Genomic DNA, 16,432 nt, shown 5'->3' on the forward strand with positions numbered 1-16,432 from the left:
GCCATTAATACACAAATTTTAGAAAACTGTATAATTTAGATATCTTTCTTTTGGTCGATTGTAATCGAAATTAGACATAGAACTACAATCGTGGCCTCAAGATCACATACCAAATTTTATTTCTTTTATTATGCATCTTATATGAGCAAGTGAAAAGAGAAAAAAAATATTCCGATGCAAATATAAGTCACTGCCCAATGGGAGATTTAATAATGAAAGTATTGAATGAGAAGCATGTGTCAGAGATGCCCATTTCATTATTTAATAAAAATTATATGATATTTTATATGACCAGCTGGACCTTGCAATCGGAGAGCCGGACCAGCGGCATGGCTGTCCTGGAAGTATCCCTGCCCACAGGCTACATCATCGAACAACACGAATTACATGGATATGTCAGATCCCACCGTGTGCGAAATCTTAGGGAAGCACGATTTCGGGAAGGAGAAATCATCTTCTTCTTTGAACATGTAAGTACATCCGAAATGGTAAACAATAAAGGTAGCGAAGAATATTCATCTATTAGTTATATTAAAATGCAGAAATATCTTTATTTTATCAAAACTACCGTGGTCAAAACAAAAATCGTTAAAGTATGAGTCGTTTATATAAATACTCTAAGTAAAATGAAATTTATATAACATTAATAATTTATTTAAATAATTGAAAGAATTTTTTTTACATTCATTTTGCTTAAATTTTTTATTTATGCATTTCTTATTCAGTGCATTATGTTTCTACCTTTTTTTTTTTTATTCTACGGATTTTTGATAACAAAATATTTTTTTTCTATTTTTTTCACTAATAAAATTGCACTTCTGTAAATTTTTATGTTTATTCTTTTCTACTATTTGGTAATATTTTATAATTCCTCATTATAATTATTGAATATACTTAACAGCAAAATTTTCAGCTAAATTTTTCTCATAGATATTAGCAAACATAGATCTTATAGTGAATCATTTTTTTAAAAAATTAAGCCAATAATTTATAAATAAGCTTGTAAATATTAGATTATTAGATTCTCATTGGAAACAAAATGTATAATGTAAATGTAAATCTCAATTATACAGAATTTCAAAATTTTGACATATCAAGAAAATTGAGGGAAAAAATCGAGTGAAAAACTGCAACTTTACGAACAAGAAAGAAGTAAAATAAAAGCGTGTGTAAGAGTTAACCAAAAATTGCAAATTCTACTTATTTTCTTATATAAGATTGTAATTAAATTAATTTTAAATTTTATTCAATAAACTGATCGTTTCTTTTTTCTTTAAATGCCCATAATGATATTACCTTCATCTTCTTTCTCTTATCATCGTCAATCTCGTTTCGCTTCTTTTAATAGGCCGCGTTTTACGATGCTTAGCAATTGTAATTAATCAGTTTATCTCATTAAAATATGCTACAGTTATTTTTTTTTTTTTTTTTTTCATTCTGACCAGAAATGCTTTCTCCAAAATTTATTTTGATAAAATAAATCAAAAATAACTCTATCGAAATAATATTTAACATAACAAACTAAAATTAATTTTATTATTTAATTTAGCTGTATCGAAATGAAAACCTGATTGTTCTCATTCTGAAAACAGTACCCTTCAATTTCTTTTTTCCGTTATCTTCAATAAAAACCATCTGGAGTGGTTCCCCAACTTTCTCGCAAATTCTTTAACCAAAATGTTATCCCCCAGCCTCAACAAAACATTGTGGTTTTGGGGTGAGTTCGCGATTGCTTTGCACGGCATTTCGAACAACAGCTATGAAACTTTGACTTTTGGTGGATTTAGCATTTTTATTGAATTTCATTTGGCTGTTATTTCCTGGCAAGTGGTTAATAGTAACTGAAAATCAAATTTCTGTTTTTGGCGCGTTTTTTCCAACCGATTGAAACCAAAATTTGATACAATTGCAGTCCCAAAATAATAATTTTATGCATTTTAGTTATTGTGTTTTTGAGTTATCACGTTTAAATTAGTAGTGCAAGTACAAACAGACGGAAAGTTAATACCTAGCTCCAAAATAGAAAGTTATTTACAGTGTAGAGGTTAAATGTGTGTAGCAAATTTTATCCATCAAGATTTGTTTGTTTTGAATTATCGTGTGAATTTATATTCGGATACCCGGACAGACTGACGTTTCCTGAATGGATTTCCCTTAAATTTTGATAGGTCAATTCAAATTTAGTGCAAAAAATATATATCAAATTTCATTCTTTTAGCTCAAAGTATTTTTGAGTTATCGTATTCACAGACAGACAGACATAATGCCGAAAATTCATTTTTCGAATTCAGTGTGGTCTGAAACTTGGATATTCGTCATTATCTTGAATTTGAATTCTTTGACGATTACAGTACTTTCTTTGTATTTCATATATAAAAAAGTTTAGAAAAAACCTGTTTATAGCTTTGTAATTGTTAATTGTTTCTCAATAAACAAAACTATCTACAATGGTTCAAAATTTATTATAGCTCATACTTGTTGGTCAATAAAGCTGATATGATTGTATTAAAGAAGTTGCATTTCATATTTCTTTTTAAAAGAGAAAGATTCTTATTGCTTGAAGATACGATGAAGTATATAAAAATATTTAACTTGCTGCTTCAGTACAGTACTTTTATTCTTTTCTTCTTAATTTTTCGCCTTTTCTTTCAATAGTGAGCATATATGAGAATTTGTTTTCATTTATAGCTGGACATAGCCCCTATCTGTGTTACCTTTACTGTGCAACGCTGGCATCCTGTGGCTAACATGACTCGCTATCTTCCGGTCAAAGTGTACGATTATTACGCACCAGGTAAGCAGCATAATTATTAAATAGGGTTCACACAAGGTCAAATATTTCGGGCAATTTTGTGGCCATGTGAACTTCCTGAGAAGGCCATGCCTATCTCAGGAAGATCACATGGCCACGATGAGACAATGACAAGTAGTTGTCTCGAAGGGGTAACAACGCAGAATAATATATATATATATATATATATATATATATATATATATATATATATATATATATATATATATATATATATATATATATATATATAATATTCCAAAACAATATTTAAAATAAAATTTAGCACATTCGAACTTTTAACTCGAAACATTGATTGCATTACGATAATGTTTTAGCTTTGCTTCGTTTGTCTTTATTTAATTTGTCAATGTATCAGTCTACGTTCATTTACAGCAGATAAAATCAGACTTCAGATTACCTTTGACTCCTCAAGGTTGCGTTGATCAAAATTTTGAAATTTCCTTCTATTATGAGTTCTTGTCCCGTGAATTTGGTTAGATATATTAGACAAAGTATGGTTTATCATAAAACCAATATACTTTGTTACAATATTTTAAAAAATGCATTATGTTTAACTCATAGAATATAGGCTTGAAATGATATTTATATAGGTTATCAATTTCATAGATTTACTTGCTGCTAAAGAGTAAAAATATCCTTATTATTTGGAATGTTTTATTGTATCAGTTTAATTCCTAGTTCAACTCGAAGATGCTTTTTTTTAAAAAATTTTAGCAATATTCTTAATGAAATACAGTCTGAATATCAGTGATTTTATTTTTCCTCTGAGCGTGACTCGAGTTGTTATTTTCTCTAAAAATATTTATTATATCTTTATAGAAAGATACAATGAAACGATGATGGATTTGTACAACCTCTACGTGATGAACATCTGCCAAGTGTGTGGCTCTTACCAGTGTCCGTACTGCCCCATTTTCAGTTCCTGTTCCGTTCTCGGCGGTTCATTTATCCTCATCTCTCTCCTCATTGTTCTTATTCATACATTCAGATAATATCGTGGTTCAAGTTCGAAAGGTGATTTATTTTAGGTCTTTCACAACAGTCAAATCTTTGTTGGTTGTTGATGGGTTCATTGATGTTCAGGCGTTTGTATAAGAACAATGAAGTTGCATCTAAGAAGTAATATTTATAAGTGGAAAGTATCCAATACACCATCTTTGGAATATGTAATAAGTTGTTGCTGATGTTGAAGGACTTGCTGAAATATTTAATTAAGAAAGACGAAGAAGATATATGAGTAGCAGTATTATGTGTAAAAATATTTTATCTTCTATGTATTTAATTGAAGAGTATTACTTACCAGCAAGTACTACATCATGACGATGTTGTTTGAAACTATCCAATTATGTTGTGATATTGTGTGAGTTGACGATATCGTGTTGATATAAGAAACTATTGGCCAAATATGATGCAGATGATGATGTTTAGAGAGTTTAGAATAGCAGAGAAGAATTTATACAACCTTTCTAAAGGCTTTCTGAACTTGAAAGATAACTTTTAGCTTTGTTTTGATTATTTAATTCCGGAAATATCATATTATTTTAAATTAATATATAAATCTTATTCATATATTTATCTTAAATACATATTATTGAGATTTCCAATCATTATGAAAAAGCGACATCCTCCCCCAAAAAATAGCTTAGAGCAGCTTGAAGAAAATGATTGCGGAATTATTTTAAGGGGGTTATGATGATTCTATTTCGAATTTTTTAGCCAGCAAACATTATCAATCTTCTAAATAGATTATATATCAAGTTCTAAAATTTCCAAATAGTAATTTAACTAAAATCATCACCATTAAAGGAAGAAGTCTTGAAAGAACATAATAAAGTTATCCTTCAAAGAAAAAAACCAATATATGATTTTCAGAGAATTTTATATTACACATCTAATACTATTTTATTGGAATAATTTCTGTAGAAAATTGACCAGCCTTTGTAGAAATTTAAGACTTTGGCCAATTGGGTAAATTTGATTACAATGACGTCCCATTTTGAAGCCACATGAGAGTTGATTTGTTATAAACTTCGTCCTTTTCAGCCGTGGTCAGAGAAAGAAAGCAAGTACTGATTAGATGAATCCCGGTTCCGTATGTCCACTGATCATCTATGGGAGAACATTTTATCCCAACAAATTCGATATGCACTGGCAGATATACTCGAATCGAAGACACTCTAGTAACAATACTAAGATTGTTATCAGACCAATGCAGCGACACACAGTTTGGATTTGAAAGCTTCTTTCTAGATCTTCACTCCTTTAGCATCATCCTTAAAAATTTGCACCGATTCGCATTGAAATCAAAATGCACATTACGCACAAACCTAACAAATCATCACTGTGTCAGGATTATTTAAAAAAATTTCTATAAACTGAACATGTGCAGGGTACCGAATAATTAGCATCTGATTAACTAAAGTGTGAAACAGTTATTAACCAAAGTTGAAATTCATTGCTTTTCTTTTGTGCTGTAATATTGTATCCGTTACCATCCATCTAGAAGCAATGGATTTCAAAATTAATTTGGTACGAAGCTTTTTGCTTGAATGGATTTGTTACATTAATATTCTGCTTCTGATGATACACGAATTCTAAGTTGTGAGAGATCTTGTAATTGCACATGATGAGGGTTAGATTTCAGCCGGCGCCTCACTCCAAATATCCAAGCCACACTAACTTAAGGATAGATTTGACTTGCATCACTGAGGATTCGTTTGATAATATTACATACAGTTAAAACAGCAGAGAGAATTTTTGCATTTAAAGAAATAATTTACCACATGTTTTCTATGTCACTTTTTCTTATCTACATAGAGGAAAGTAGCACGAACTATAATTTTATGTTTTTTATAAGCCTGTTAAACTTATTTGTCATCCTTTTTATTTTAATGTTAAACAATGTGTCATTTCATTAGTATGCCTCTAGAAATTTCAAACGACTTACTGAATGCAAATGAGTATAAATTCAAAGAAAGTGTCTGTAAACACTTTCCAAAAAGATTCTTTGCAGAAACATGTGCCAAAGATTCTGTGACCAATTTTATTTTAAATGCCAAAAATATTAATAAGAGTTCCTGAAATCAAAGCGAAATAAATTTATTATCTAAGTACAAACAAAATGTTAAAATGCTTATTTAGAAGTAATATTTTCAAATAAGCTCTAACTGTTATAAAAGAAATTTGTATTTATATGTAGCGTTATGCCGGGCTTACACTTGGTTGTTGTTTCTTATGGCCCTTGTCACTAGACAATCTACTGACGAAGTAAGCGATTTTACGCCGAATTTCAGTGTCTCTTGTTTTCAGTAGCGCTATCTAGGTCCAAGAGTACGACTTAGCTATTTATGCGTCACAACATTCGCTTGCACAACCCCTTTCTTACAAGGGGAGGGGGGGGCTCTTTCACAGATAGAACACATAGGAAGAACAACCATGCCCGAACCAGGACTCGCACCTGGGATCCCCAGATCACGGGGAAGACGCGCTACCCCTAAACCAACACCCGGTCATTTATAAGACGACCAGTAGGCAGCGCATGCGCAGAAAGGAACTGATTTATGTTTGCCACAATTTCATAAGATAGATTCATGCGTTCCATGCCTAGCTCTAAATTACCGTTTGGGCGTCCCTGTTTTTTTCTTTTTCACTGCGTACAGTTTTTAAATGATGGATATTTACACAAAAATGCAATGTAAAATAAAAATAAAAAAATTCAACATACCTAAATTTGGAAAACTATAGAAAAGAAATGGCAAATAAAATAAAAACAAAACAAAACCTTGAATCAGAAAGAATAAAGAGCAAAAAATGTCGGAATTAATCTGTGATAAGTGATCCATTTTTTCACTCCAAAAAGACCGCCAAATTCTACAAACACATGCGCAGTAAAAAAAAAAAAAAAATGCAGCGGCATGTTGTTCTCCCGCTGCCTAATGGCCGTCTTATAACTGGCCGAGTGTAATCCCGGCATTTCAATAGCACAATGCAACTCATTTCTATAAAACTGAGACATTAACACATAGCCTACGGAAGCCCTAGATATCCAAGAAAATCGATTCGCTTTCAATCCACTTATATCGCTTGACCATATAACTGGAGAGTTAAACAGCACCAAATTTAACGAAAACAAAACAAAAAATTGTACGCTTGCTGTCTTGTTTTTTTTATATTTATTATTATTATTTTCTGAAGAAGTTAATGTCTCAAATCATTTGTGTTTTGATAAGAAACTTTTATGTATAATATTTTGTGTAAAATCTTTTGTACTTTTGACTGAAATGAGTTTTGTAATGAATGTAAATAGAAGAGGCCTTGTTTTATTAACAAGTCACAGATTGAAACAAGCACGATGTCCGGAATAAAAGGTTATTTAGTGGAAATTTTCAAGAATTTGTTTGAAATAATTAATGAGAATTTAAGGTCTCTTTTTAATTTGTTTAAATGATGCATTGAAAATAAAAAAAAAGTAATTTTATTTGTGTTTTTTGGATATTTATTCAAAATATTTTTTTTTAATTTGATGTATAGTATCTTAATAGTTCAAAAGTCCCGGTTTTTTTTTTTTTTTTTTTTTTTTTTTTTTTGCAATTTAACAAACAAATCCACTAACGATTACTTACCGTTACAATTAATAAACAATAGAATTTTCTCGCCTATGGAAAGCTTTTAGAAGGAAAGCAGTTGGAAACGTTTTAAGCAGAAGAGTCAAACATATGTTTTAAAAATTATGTTTTTGTAATCTATCATTCAAATAGTTTATATATATTCTTATAAAACTTAATTTCTTTATTTAAACATCGATAACATTCCGTGCTATAAATCAACTGAACTGGACTTCCTGAAAATTTTTGACATATTCTCTAATAAATGCACTTATGTATTATTAACGGTATCCTATTGACGAATAATAGTTTCGAAAGAACATAATAGCATGGAATGTTTGTTGATTTTTTGGGTGGAGATTTATCGCTAGGATCCGATTAGTACACAAGTGCCAGAAAACCGAATGTTCATTTCAGATGCTTTGTTTCTCCGGCCGATTGAAACCAAAATTTGACATAGAACTACATTTGTAATCAGGAGATTACGCACCAAATTTCATATATTTAATCACTTAAAACGCTTCCATATCTCAAATCCCTTATATTATTATAAGAATTAAAATAATAATAATCATGTCTCAAATAAGGTTTGTCATCGATTTTAGAAGTTATATAAATTCGACGGTGAAAGGGTAGTAGTTTAAAAAACTTGAATTTGAATTGATGATATGATAATGAATAGGAATAGAAGATATAATACCCCATAATCATCTGCTACGCTCAATTTGCCATTTATGGTGTAGTGAAAGCAATAATTTTATCCTAAGTAATTTCCAAAATATCTTTCCGATGAAAGATATTTTGGTCAACTTTAAGAAAAACATAAGTCCTTTAATACGTTGCTAATTTATGCTTTTAATAAATTCCTTCAAATGTTTTTGGTCTTGCAATTAAAAATAATCTTTCTACTATAGAAACTGTAAAGGATATAGTCCTGTTACTGTGGAAATGCTTTTAACTTTTTGGGTAACACTTGAATGCAAATAGTAAGGAATATCCTTGTATGTCAGCAAAGGCTGTTATGTTCGGAATATCAGAAAGTATCTGTTAGGGTAGTTTCAGCATTGTAATAAAAGCCAAACCGAGGTGCGCACACATACACAAACAAAAATAAATCAAACGCTTTTTAAAACCATACCTTGAGTAGAATAAACGAATTAATCTATCTAGAGGATTAATGATTAAAAGAACACTCATTTCTTTTACATGCAATAATTTTTTGGTACTGTGACCGCATTTTCGCTTGCGTTTGCCTGTTTTATATATATACTAGCCGCCTTTGGCGATCAGCCGGTTCGCCAATCTTAATGTTCGTTTAAATTTTAATAATTAAATAGGTTGAACCGGAGTTTAACCCCCTTCTTCGCCAAGTTGCGATAACGCTCCAAAGCTGGCAATCTTTATTATGCACTATAATTGAACATCTGCTCCTTTGCTTTTGAACATTTCGCAAGGTCGTTGTTGGCGATTTTTAAAAATTGCTCCAAGCAGGAGGTTAAACTCCGGTCGTACCATTAAATATTTTACGCAATTCCAACTTTAATAGATTCTTCTGCAAAATATTTTAAAACTTCAAATTTTGATAGTAATATAATTCACTCATAATATTATAAGGGCCTTCAGTCAGAGCCTGATATGTATCTCTCTAATTTTCTGTTACCCCTCGTAGAAATTATGCTTTAAATTAAAATGTAAATGATTAATCTGCAATTAATATAATAATATTTTTTACTGAAACAAAGCATTTTTTTTAATACTATGATTACTGATAATAGAGTCACTGAGCGTTTAGACTTTATGGGCACTAAAGAATATCTTTCTTAATTTATGTAATATCTCAAGAATTTGTCAACAAAAATTTCTCAGATTCATCATGAACAGATCGATTCATTAACAATGTTTAATTTTAAATGCATCAAACACTAAAAAAATAAAATGAATCGTTTAAAATAATCGGTCGAAAACAGGTTTAAAAAAATACTTAAAAAACGATGTACTTAAAACTATAAGCATATACAAAAAAGTATATAACTAACATAAATAAAATTTAATTACAAAAGCATCCAATTAACCTAAAAATAATTTAAATCATTGAAAATAGGTTAAAAGAAACTACTTAAAAAACGATGTACTTAAAACTATAAGCATATACAAAAAATATATAACTAACATAAATACAATTTACTTTAAAAAGCATGCAACTATCCTAAAAATAATTTAAATCATCCGTTGGTTGCCATGTCAACAGTCAGAAAACAATGCGCATGCGTGAATTTTCTTCGCCAGTTACGTTAACGCAAGTGCGTGAATTTTTCTACGCCAGTTGGGGTAACGCTATGCAGATTATACATTTTTAATTTCCTTTATTCTGTGTTATTTTAATTCAAAAGTACTTCAGAATGAATGTGAAACATGGATTAATTAACAATGTTTAATTTTAAATGCATAAAACATTAAGAAAATAAACAGAATCGTTTGAAATAATCCGCCGAAAAATGTTAACCCTAGCCTCAATTCTGTTGGGAGAAAAAAATAACTGAAAGTTGGCGGTGGGGAAAATGGAAGATTTTTTTGGCGGAAAAGTTGGCGGTGGGGAAAATGGAAGATTTTTTTGGCGGGAAAGTTAGTTTTTAACTAATAATAAAAATTAAAATTAAAATTTCAAAAAAAGGGACCCCAGGTGCACATTCCCGACCTCTAAGGTATACATGTACCAAATTTGATAGCTGTATGTCAAATGACCTGACCTGTAGAGCGCCAACACACACACACACACACACATTGAGCTTTATTATAAGTATAGATGTAAGAAAAGCACAACACCTACATTTTTACATAGTACGGTTTTTGTATCAGCCCCTTTAGAGGTTTTAATATCCTCAGCCCTAAATAAGTACAACCTTAAAGATTTCCTTTAAACAATAATTTTGCTTCATTTCACCGCATCTCTGACATACATAATAATTGGAGTTTTTATTCTAAAATTTGTCAGCATCGGGGTAGAAATTTGAAGTTTAGTACTCATTTTTTAAGAGATTAAATTTTAACTGAAGAATTTAACATTATTAAGAGGTTCTTTTGTGTCCGATATTTAATATTTGATTTAATAACACAAACAGATTTCATGGTATCTCTCCTCATAATAAAGATGGATGTTTGGGATGTTGAATTGTATAAAGTCCAAACAAACAGACAGATATTCAATTTTATGTACATATATATTTTATTTTATGCAATTTGAGGCTTGAAATATTGCGATTATACATATTTAAAAGAAACAGTTCCAGAATTAGATGTTTTCTGAAAAACCAAATATCAGTAGTATATCAGCACTGCCTTCTTTTGTCTCTTGTTCCTGCACGAGTATGAGACCAGGGACACCAGTGTCTCGAGGAAGTCAAAGAGAGACACCAGGGAGATTCCTAACCACATGCCCATGTAGCCGCCGATGTAACTGAACATCTCGACATTCTGCAGCGAAATAGATGAACTACGTCAAGAACTGCAATCCCCATGCAACTTGGATAATTTTTTAATTTACTGTCAATCATTGAAATCGACCTTTTATAATCGTTTAAAATATCAAAAGTAGCCCAATAATAAACTTTATTATTAATGAATGAAAGAGAAATGAATGTGTACTGTAAACAGAGATAATTTTACCACGTAAGATTGTGATGTTAGGCTCGCTACTATGTTCCTGAAGAAAGTAATAAAGGCACCAATAATTTCATTACACAAAGAAAGCATTTAACAATAACCATTTTTCACTTTTCAAACATTATAAGCTGTTTTTACGAGTTTTAATCCGGATTTTTGGTTTAAAGTTATAAAACCAGCATTTTTGGTAGTCAAGTGGTTCGAAAAGACCATTCTTGCGAAAATATACAAAAACTATTTATTTTGTTTATATCAGCATAAAACTTCTTTACAAAATCACTTTTAAATTTTAATTTTATGCCACATTTCGGGATTAATATTGTTACTTAGCAAATTTGTATCTGAAATCAAATCAGGGAGTCAAATTTACCCCTCTAGAGTTTTTTTCCTTTTCTCAAAGTCTTGTTATAAATTTGTATTTCAGATTGTGTATTTTCCGTGTTTTATAAGTATTTAAGATATCAAGACGATTAAGGCAAAGTTAGGAAGCCGAAGGTAATAAAAATATGATTATAATGCGTAGTAACTTGCTGTCTCTTTGGTGGCTCATTAGAACATGACTAGTAGAAAAGCATTTGAAACTTTCAATATCCCTTAAAGAATTTTTGATAATAAAAGTTAAGTATCTCCTTTCGAGGAAACAAAAATTCCAAACTTTATTGAGCATTGATGAGGAAGATGAGATAATCGAACATGTCCTTAATTGTGAAGACTGGGCGTAGCACCTCATGATTCTTTTCATGAAACAAGTTTTAGATTATTTAGTTAATAAATTTTTGGTCCATTTATAACATTTTGTTGATAAACTTACTAAATAGTATAGGGACGGGGAGATTGAGTTATTGTATATTCGTATGAATAGCGGTAGAAAAATGAGTTACTTTTAATATATATACATGATGAAGTTTTACTGAATGTTCAAAATATCGTGTTCTCAATTGACTCTCCTTAGAAAGAAATTTAATTTCTAGATGAAAGTACAATTTTTTTTTTTTAGATTTTGATGTTTGTGGATTTTAAACATTTCATTATGTTTTGAACATTTTTTGCATAGTTTTTAAAATAAAGCGTAAATGTTTATCTGTAAAAAAGTTTTACAATTAATTTGTTTTAAGGTTTTTTTTCTTCTTTTTACTGAATTTTACACGTTCTTTTACACTTCTTCAGGTAACGGTTCTTGTTCTACAGGATTACTGACCAATGCTAATTTTTGATTATAAATTTTAACTTAAATTATCATTTTTATAGAAAGTAAAACTAACGATTAATGGCTTATTTGGATTGTCTAATGTGTGACTAATGGCTTATGATGGAATTGAAGTAATTTTTATAGATCGTTAGTTTGCAATGCAATTGCAAGGAAAGAAAAATGTGGCAAAGTTCCTCAGTTCATAATAATGTGAAATATTAAACAGCTCTTTAAATATTCTCACCTCAAATCTCGGTTGATGCCAAAACTTCTCAACCTCCAAGCGATTAAAAATGAAATTTAAAAATATATCTTTGTACCTGGAAAAGAAATAATGTGAAAAAGAAGTAAAGTGTAGTAAATAAGTCCAATAATAAAACAAAAAAATATATGTATTTCAATTGAGTATTTATAAATTTAAATTTTCATTTGGAAGAAACTATTTTGAAAGAGTATTTAGTTTAAAGTTTACTGCTTTTTTTTCATAGGGGTAGCTGATTATAATTATTTACAAATGGAAGAATTTCATACTCACGTGATACACATCACATACATAGGTCCAACTTAATTGTGACATTTGTTGTTTGTAGAGAGAAGCTCAGAGTAAGACAATGATTTAGATGATATGCGCAGATACATTTATTATATGATCATGATAAAATAGTATATGATCATTTACATTCCTTCCATTATTGTCCACTGAAGAATGGCGAAAGCTTTTAACATACGTAATATGTGTTTTTTAAAATAATAACGATTGTTAGTTGAAAAATATCTGTAAATTTCATCATGCCTGATGTAAAATTCATTCAAAACGCTCTATAGAACAAGCCGAAGTTCCTATCTACCAAATTTAGTATCAATTTACTTTTGGGGTCGTAGCTGCTTTCTGAGTAATTATTTATTGAATTGTAATAAAATTTTAATTAAAAAAGAATTGACATAGTTCATATGATATTGGGCAAATGGTAAAACTATAATGTAAAGTACCAACTTGTGTCAAACATTAAATTCTCACCAAATCACTGAATCAAGATTTTTCATCCTAAAGCAAGTTTTTAGGCTTGTAACAGCAATGACATTGGTCATTGCTGTTTAAAGATAACTAGCCAAAAAAAAGGGGGGGGGGCTTTTTTGGCGATGATACTTTATACTTAAGTCTTGCTTTCAAAAACTGCTTTCCACTCCTCGCCAATCAGTGACTGAGACAAATTCAGACAGTTCAGGTGTCATCATTCGCACAGGGCAAATGTAAATGCACAAGTCATTTAACAACACATTATCTTTAAATGAAATATGAATTATCTGCAGAATATGTAATGTATATTAAAATTAAACTGTCGTGGCATAATTTCAATTTTTTTTATATGAGTATAAAGAATTTCCATTTTTGTTATAATTTCGCACTTGATCGATGTAAAAAAGGAGAGTTACTTCATAAGAATCTTGAAGTCTTTTTTATTGGATTTCTTCTTTTTTTTTTCCTTAAAAAAAGTAAAAATTGTCTAGATTTCAGAATGTGGAACTGTCACCAAACTTGAACTTTTTCGGTTACTTCTCGCTAAGTAAGTCAATCCAAGGCATTTTTATTATTATTGCAGCTATTTGTTATCAACAAAAAGGACTGATATCTGGCATGGTGTTTGTTTTAGTGTGTTTGAAAAATTCATGGTGTGTTTGAAAAATTCAAATGATGTTTATTTTATTTATTTTTCAGATATTAAAGAATATAAGATTTAATAGCTACGCTTTTCATTCATTCACGGTTCAGAGTATCACATTAAAATTATTGCAATCAGATATTCTAATTTTTAAAATTAGAAATAATGAATTTAAATTCAATTACTTACAAGCAATGCTCATCCCCGTTACACTGCAAAAGAATGTTTAAAAATTAGAACAATTTTTTGCTAAAAAATGTATTTATATAATATTCATCGAATGAAAGATCCACTAACAGGCTTACTTATTCGATTAATTCAGTTTACATATATTGAGCAAAATATAAGAGTAAAAATTCAGAACATAATCATATAAAACAATTCTTATGCATTCGAACAGGAATCAATGGTATTTTGATTCAAATAATTTACACTAATCAATTAGGTAGCATTTTAAATTAAAATAAAAACTTACGAAATCATTCCAGATATACGATTAAAAATAATGATCCATTGGATTTCAAGAGAATGCAGTCAAAAGTTGATAGAATTATGTATATTTCACCTTACAGAAGCAAAATAATTTAGAGAAACTGGTTGGATATTTTTAGGAACAGAACTCATACTTGAATTAAAGCTAGGAATAATCCATTCCAATAAACGATGGATATTAGAAATATACTATAGCTATTTAAAAACTGAAATACTTGATAGATCTGTCTTTAAATGTCAATATCCTTTCTTGATTGGTGCTACAAATAAGGTCATTAGATAATTTCTGGTATTAAAATACTATGATAAAATATGCAAAAGGTTTCAGAGAAATAGATTACATAATAAGAAATTTGTTTTTATTTAAATCCTTTCCGAATTCTTTTTGAATCACTTTTAGGGAAAATAAAAAAACGCTTGCCATTCGCGTCAGTTTCTACAATATAAAAACTCCGTAAAAAATGGACTAATATTTCGCAATCAGACGATTTTTGAAACAAAAAACTGAAAAATTATATAAATTATTATAACAATTTAAAATGTAATGATGTTACAGATAATGATATAAGAAAATTTCTGGTATTTGTTTTGATAAAATATATCTGAATATTTTGATAAAATATGCAAAAAAGTTCCTAATAAATATATTTATTATATTAAAATCCTGCCAGAAATTTTTTTTTCTTTAATTAGAAAAAATTGTCTGCCACTTGTGTCTGTTTCAGCAATAAAACCTGATCAATAATAGACTGATATGAAAGAGTAATACAGATAATATAAAATATACCACAGGTGATTTTTTAAAAATCTTTATTAAAGAACATCCAAGGCCGCTTCGGTGCATTTTCTAACTATCCATTATTGGTGTAAATTCAGTCATCGTAATAATTCAGGACGATTCAGTCAAGGTAAGAAATTTGGAAAGCCATTTTTCAGTGATATGAATTCTGAGTGACTGCCTTATGTTATTAATCTTTTGACTTTCTCTGTATACGAAGTATACTAAGAGAAATGACTGTAATCCCAAAAAAAATTTGGAATTGGAATTTTGTCAAATTCTACATTTTAGAATCCACGAGTCACAGAACCTCATTTTTGGAATAATGTTCTATTTGTTGGTGAACACAATAAGTTAAAAGCGCTTTTAATTAGAAGGATGAAATTTAGTTTGTGGTCTTTACATCAAATTCGGAATTTCCATAAAATTTTGAACGAAATTTATTTACAAGCTGTTTGTCTATCCAGCTGTTAGATAAAAAGCAGACATGATGAAAACAAGTAATATATATATATATATATATATATATATATATATATATATATATATATATATATATATATATATATATATATATATATATATATATATATATAAATTTAAGTCAATTCCTACTTAGTAATATATATATATATATATATATATATATATATATATATATATATATATATATATATATATATATATATATATATATATATATATATATATATATATATAAATTTAAGTCAATTCCTACTTAGGTCAACTAATTTTTTTTTATATTTTAGTTACTTTTTATTAAATAATTACAATTAATATAAATATGTATGTACATATGATAGAATTACAATATTAAGTGGCAATTTTTTTACTAAATTCCTACTTATTTTCTTATATTATTTATGTATCTTATATTATTTATGATCAGTTGTCGCGTCAGTAATCTCAGAGCTTGGCGACAAACTTGGCGACTTTGACGACCAAATTGAAATTACTGGACAAATTTAATTAATTAATTAATATTTGAAAAAAACTGTATTAACATCAAGTGTCATCCGCTACAAGTTTTAAAAAACGTATTTGAACTTATATACAGTGTCTCACAAAAGTGATGGGACACTTGTGCTTTACAAAAGGAAACTGTAATAAAATAAATAAATAAACATGTACAAAACTTTTTTGGGTGTGTTTCATATTTAATGTTAGTAACAATTATTACATAACATACATTTTGTCAAAATATTAAAATAT

General features: G+C 29.1%; 1 protein-coding gene across 2 annotated transcripts in view; it reads left to right on the forward strand.

Moving 5' to 3' along the window:
- Positions 1-7,259, forward strand: part of LOC129965822 (CD109 antigen-like) — a 91,295-nt gene extending 84,036 nt beyond the window's left edge. For both annotated transcript variants that reach the window (XM_056080031.1, XM_056080032.1), the window contains 3 exons: positions 296-470; positions 2,689-2,794; positions 3,635-7,259. In XM_056080031.1, the coding sequence (XP_055936006.1) occupies positions 296-470; positions 2,689-2,794; positions 3,635-3,807 (454 nt within the window). In that variant the 3' untranslated portion in view covers positions 3,808-7,259. The remainder of the gene's footprint in view (positions 1-295; positions 471-2,688; positions 2,795-3,634) is intronic.
- The last annotated feature ends 9,173 nt before the right edge of the window (positions 7,260-16,432 follow it).

The sequence above is a fragment of the Argiope bruennichi genome, chromosome 4 (assembly GCF_947563725.1).
Source record: "Argiope bruennichi chromosome 4, qqArgBrue1.1, whole genome shotgun sequence".
Classification (NCBI taxonomy): Eukaryota; Metazoa; Arthropoda; class Arachnida; order Araneae; family Araneidae; genus Argiope; species Argiope bruennichi.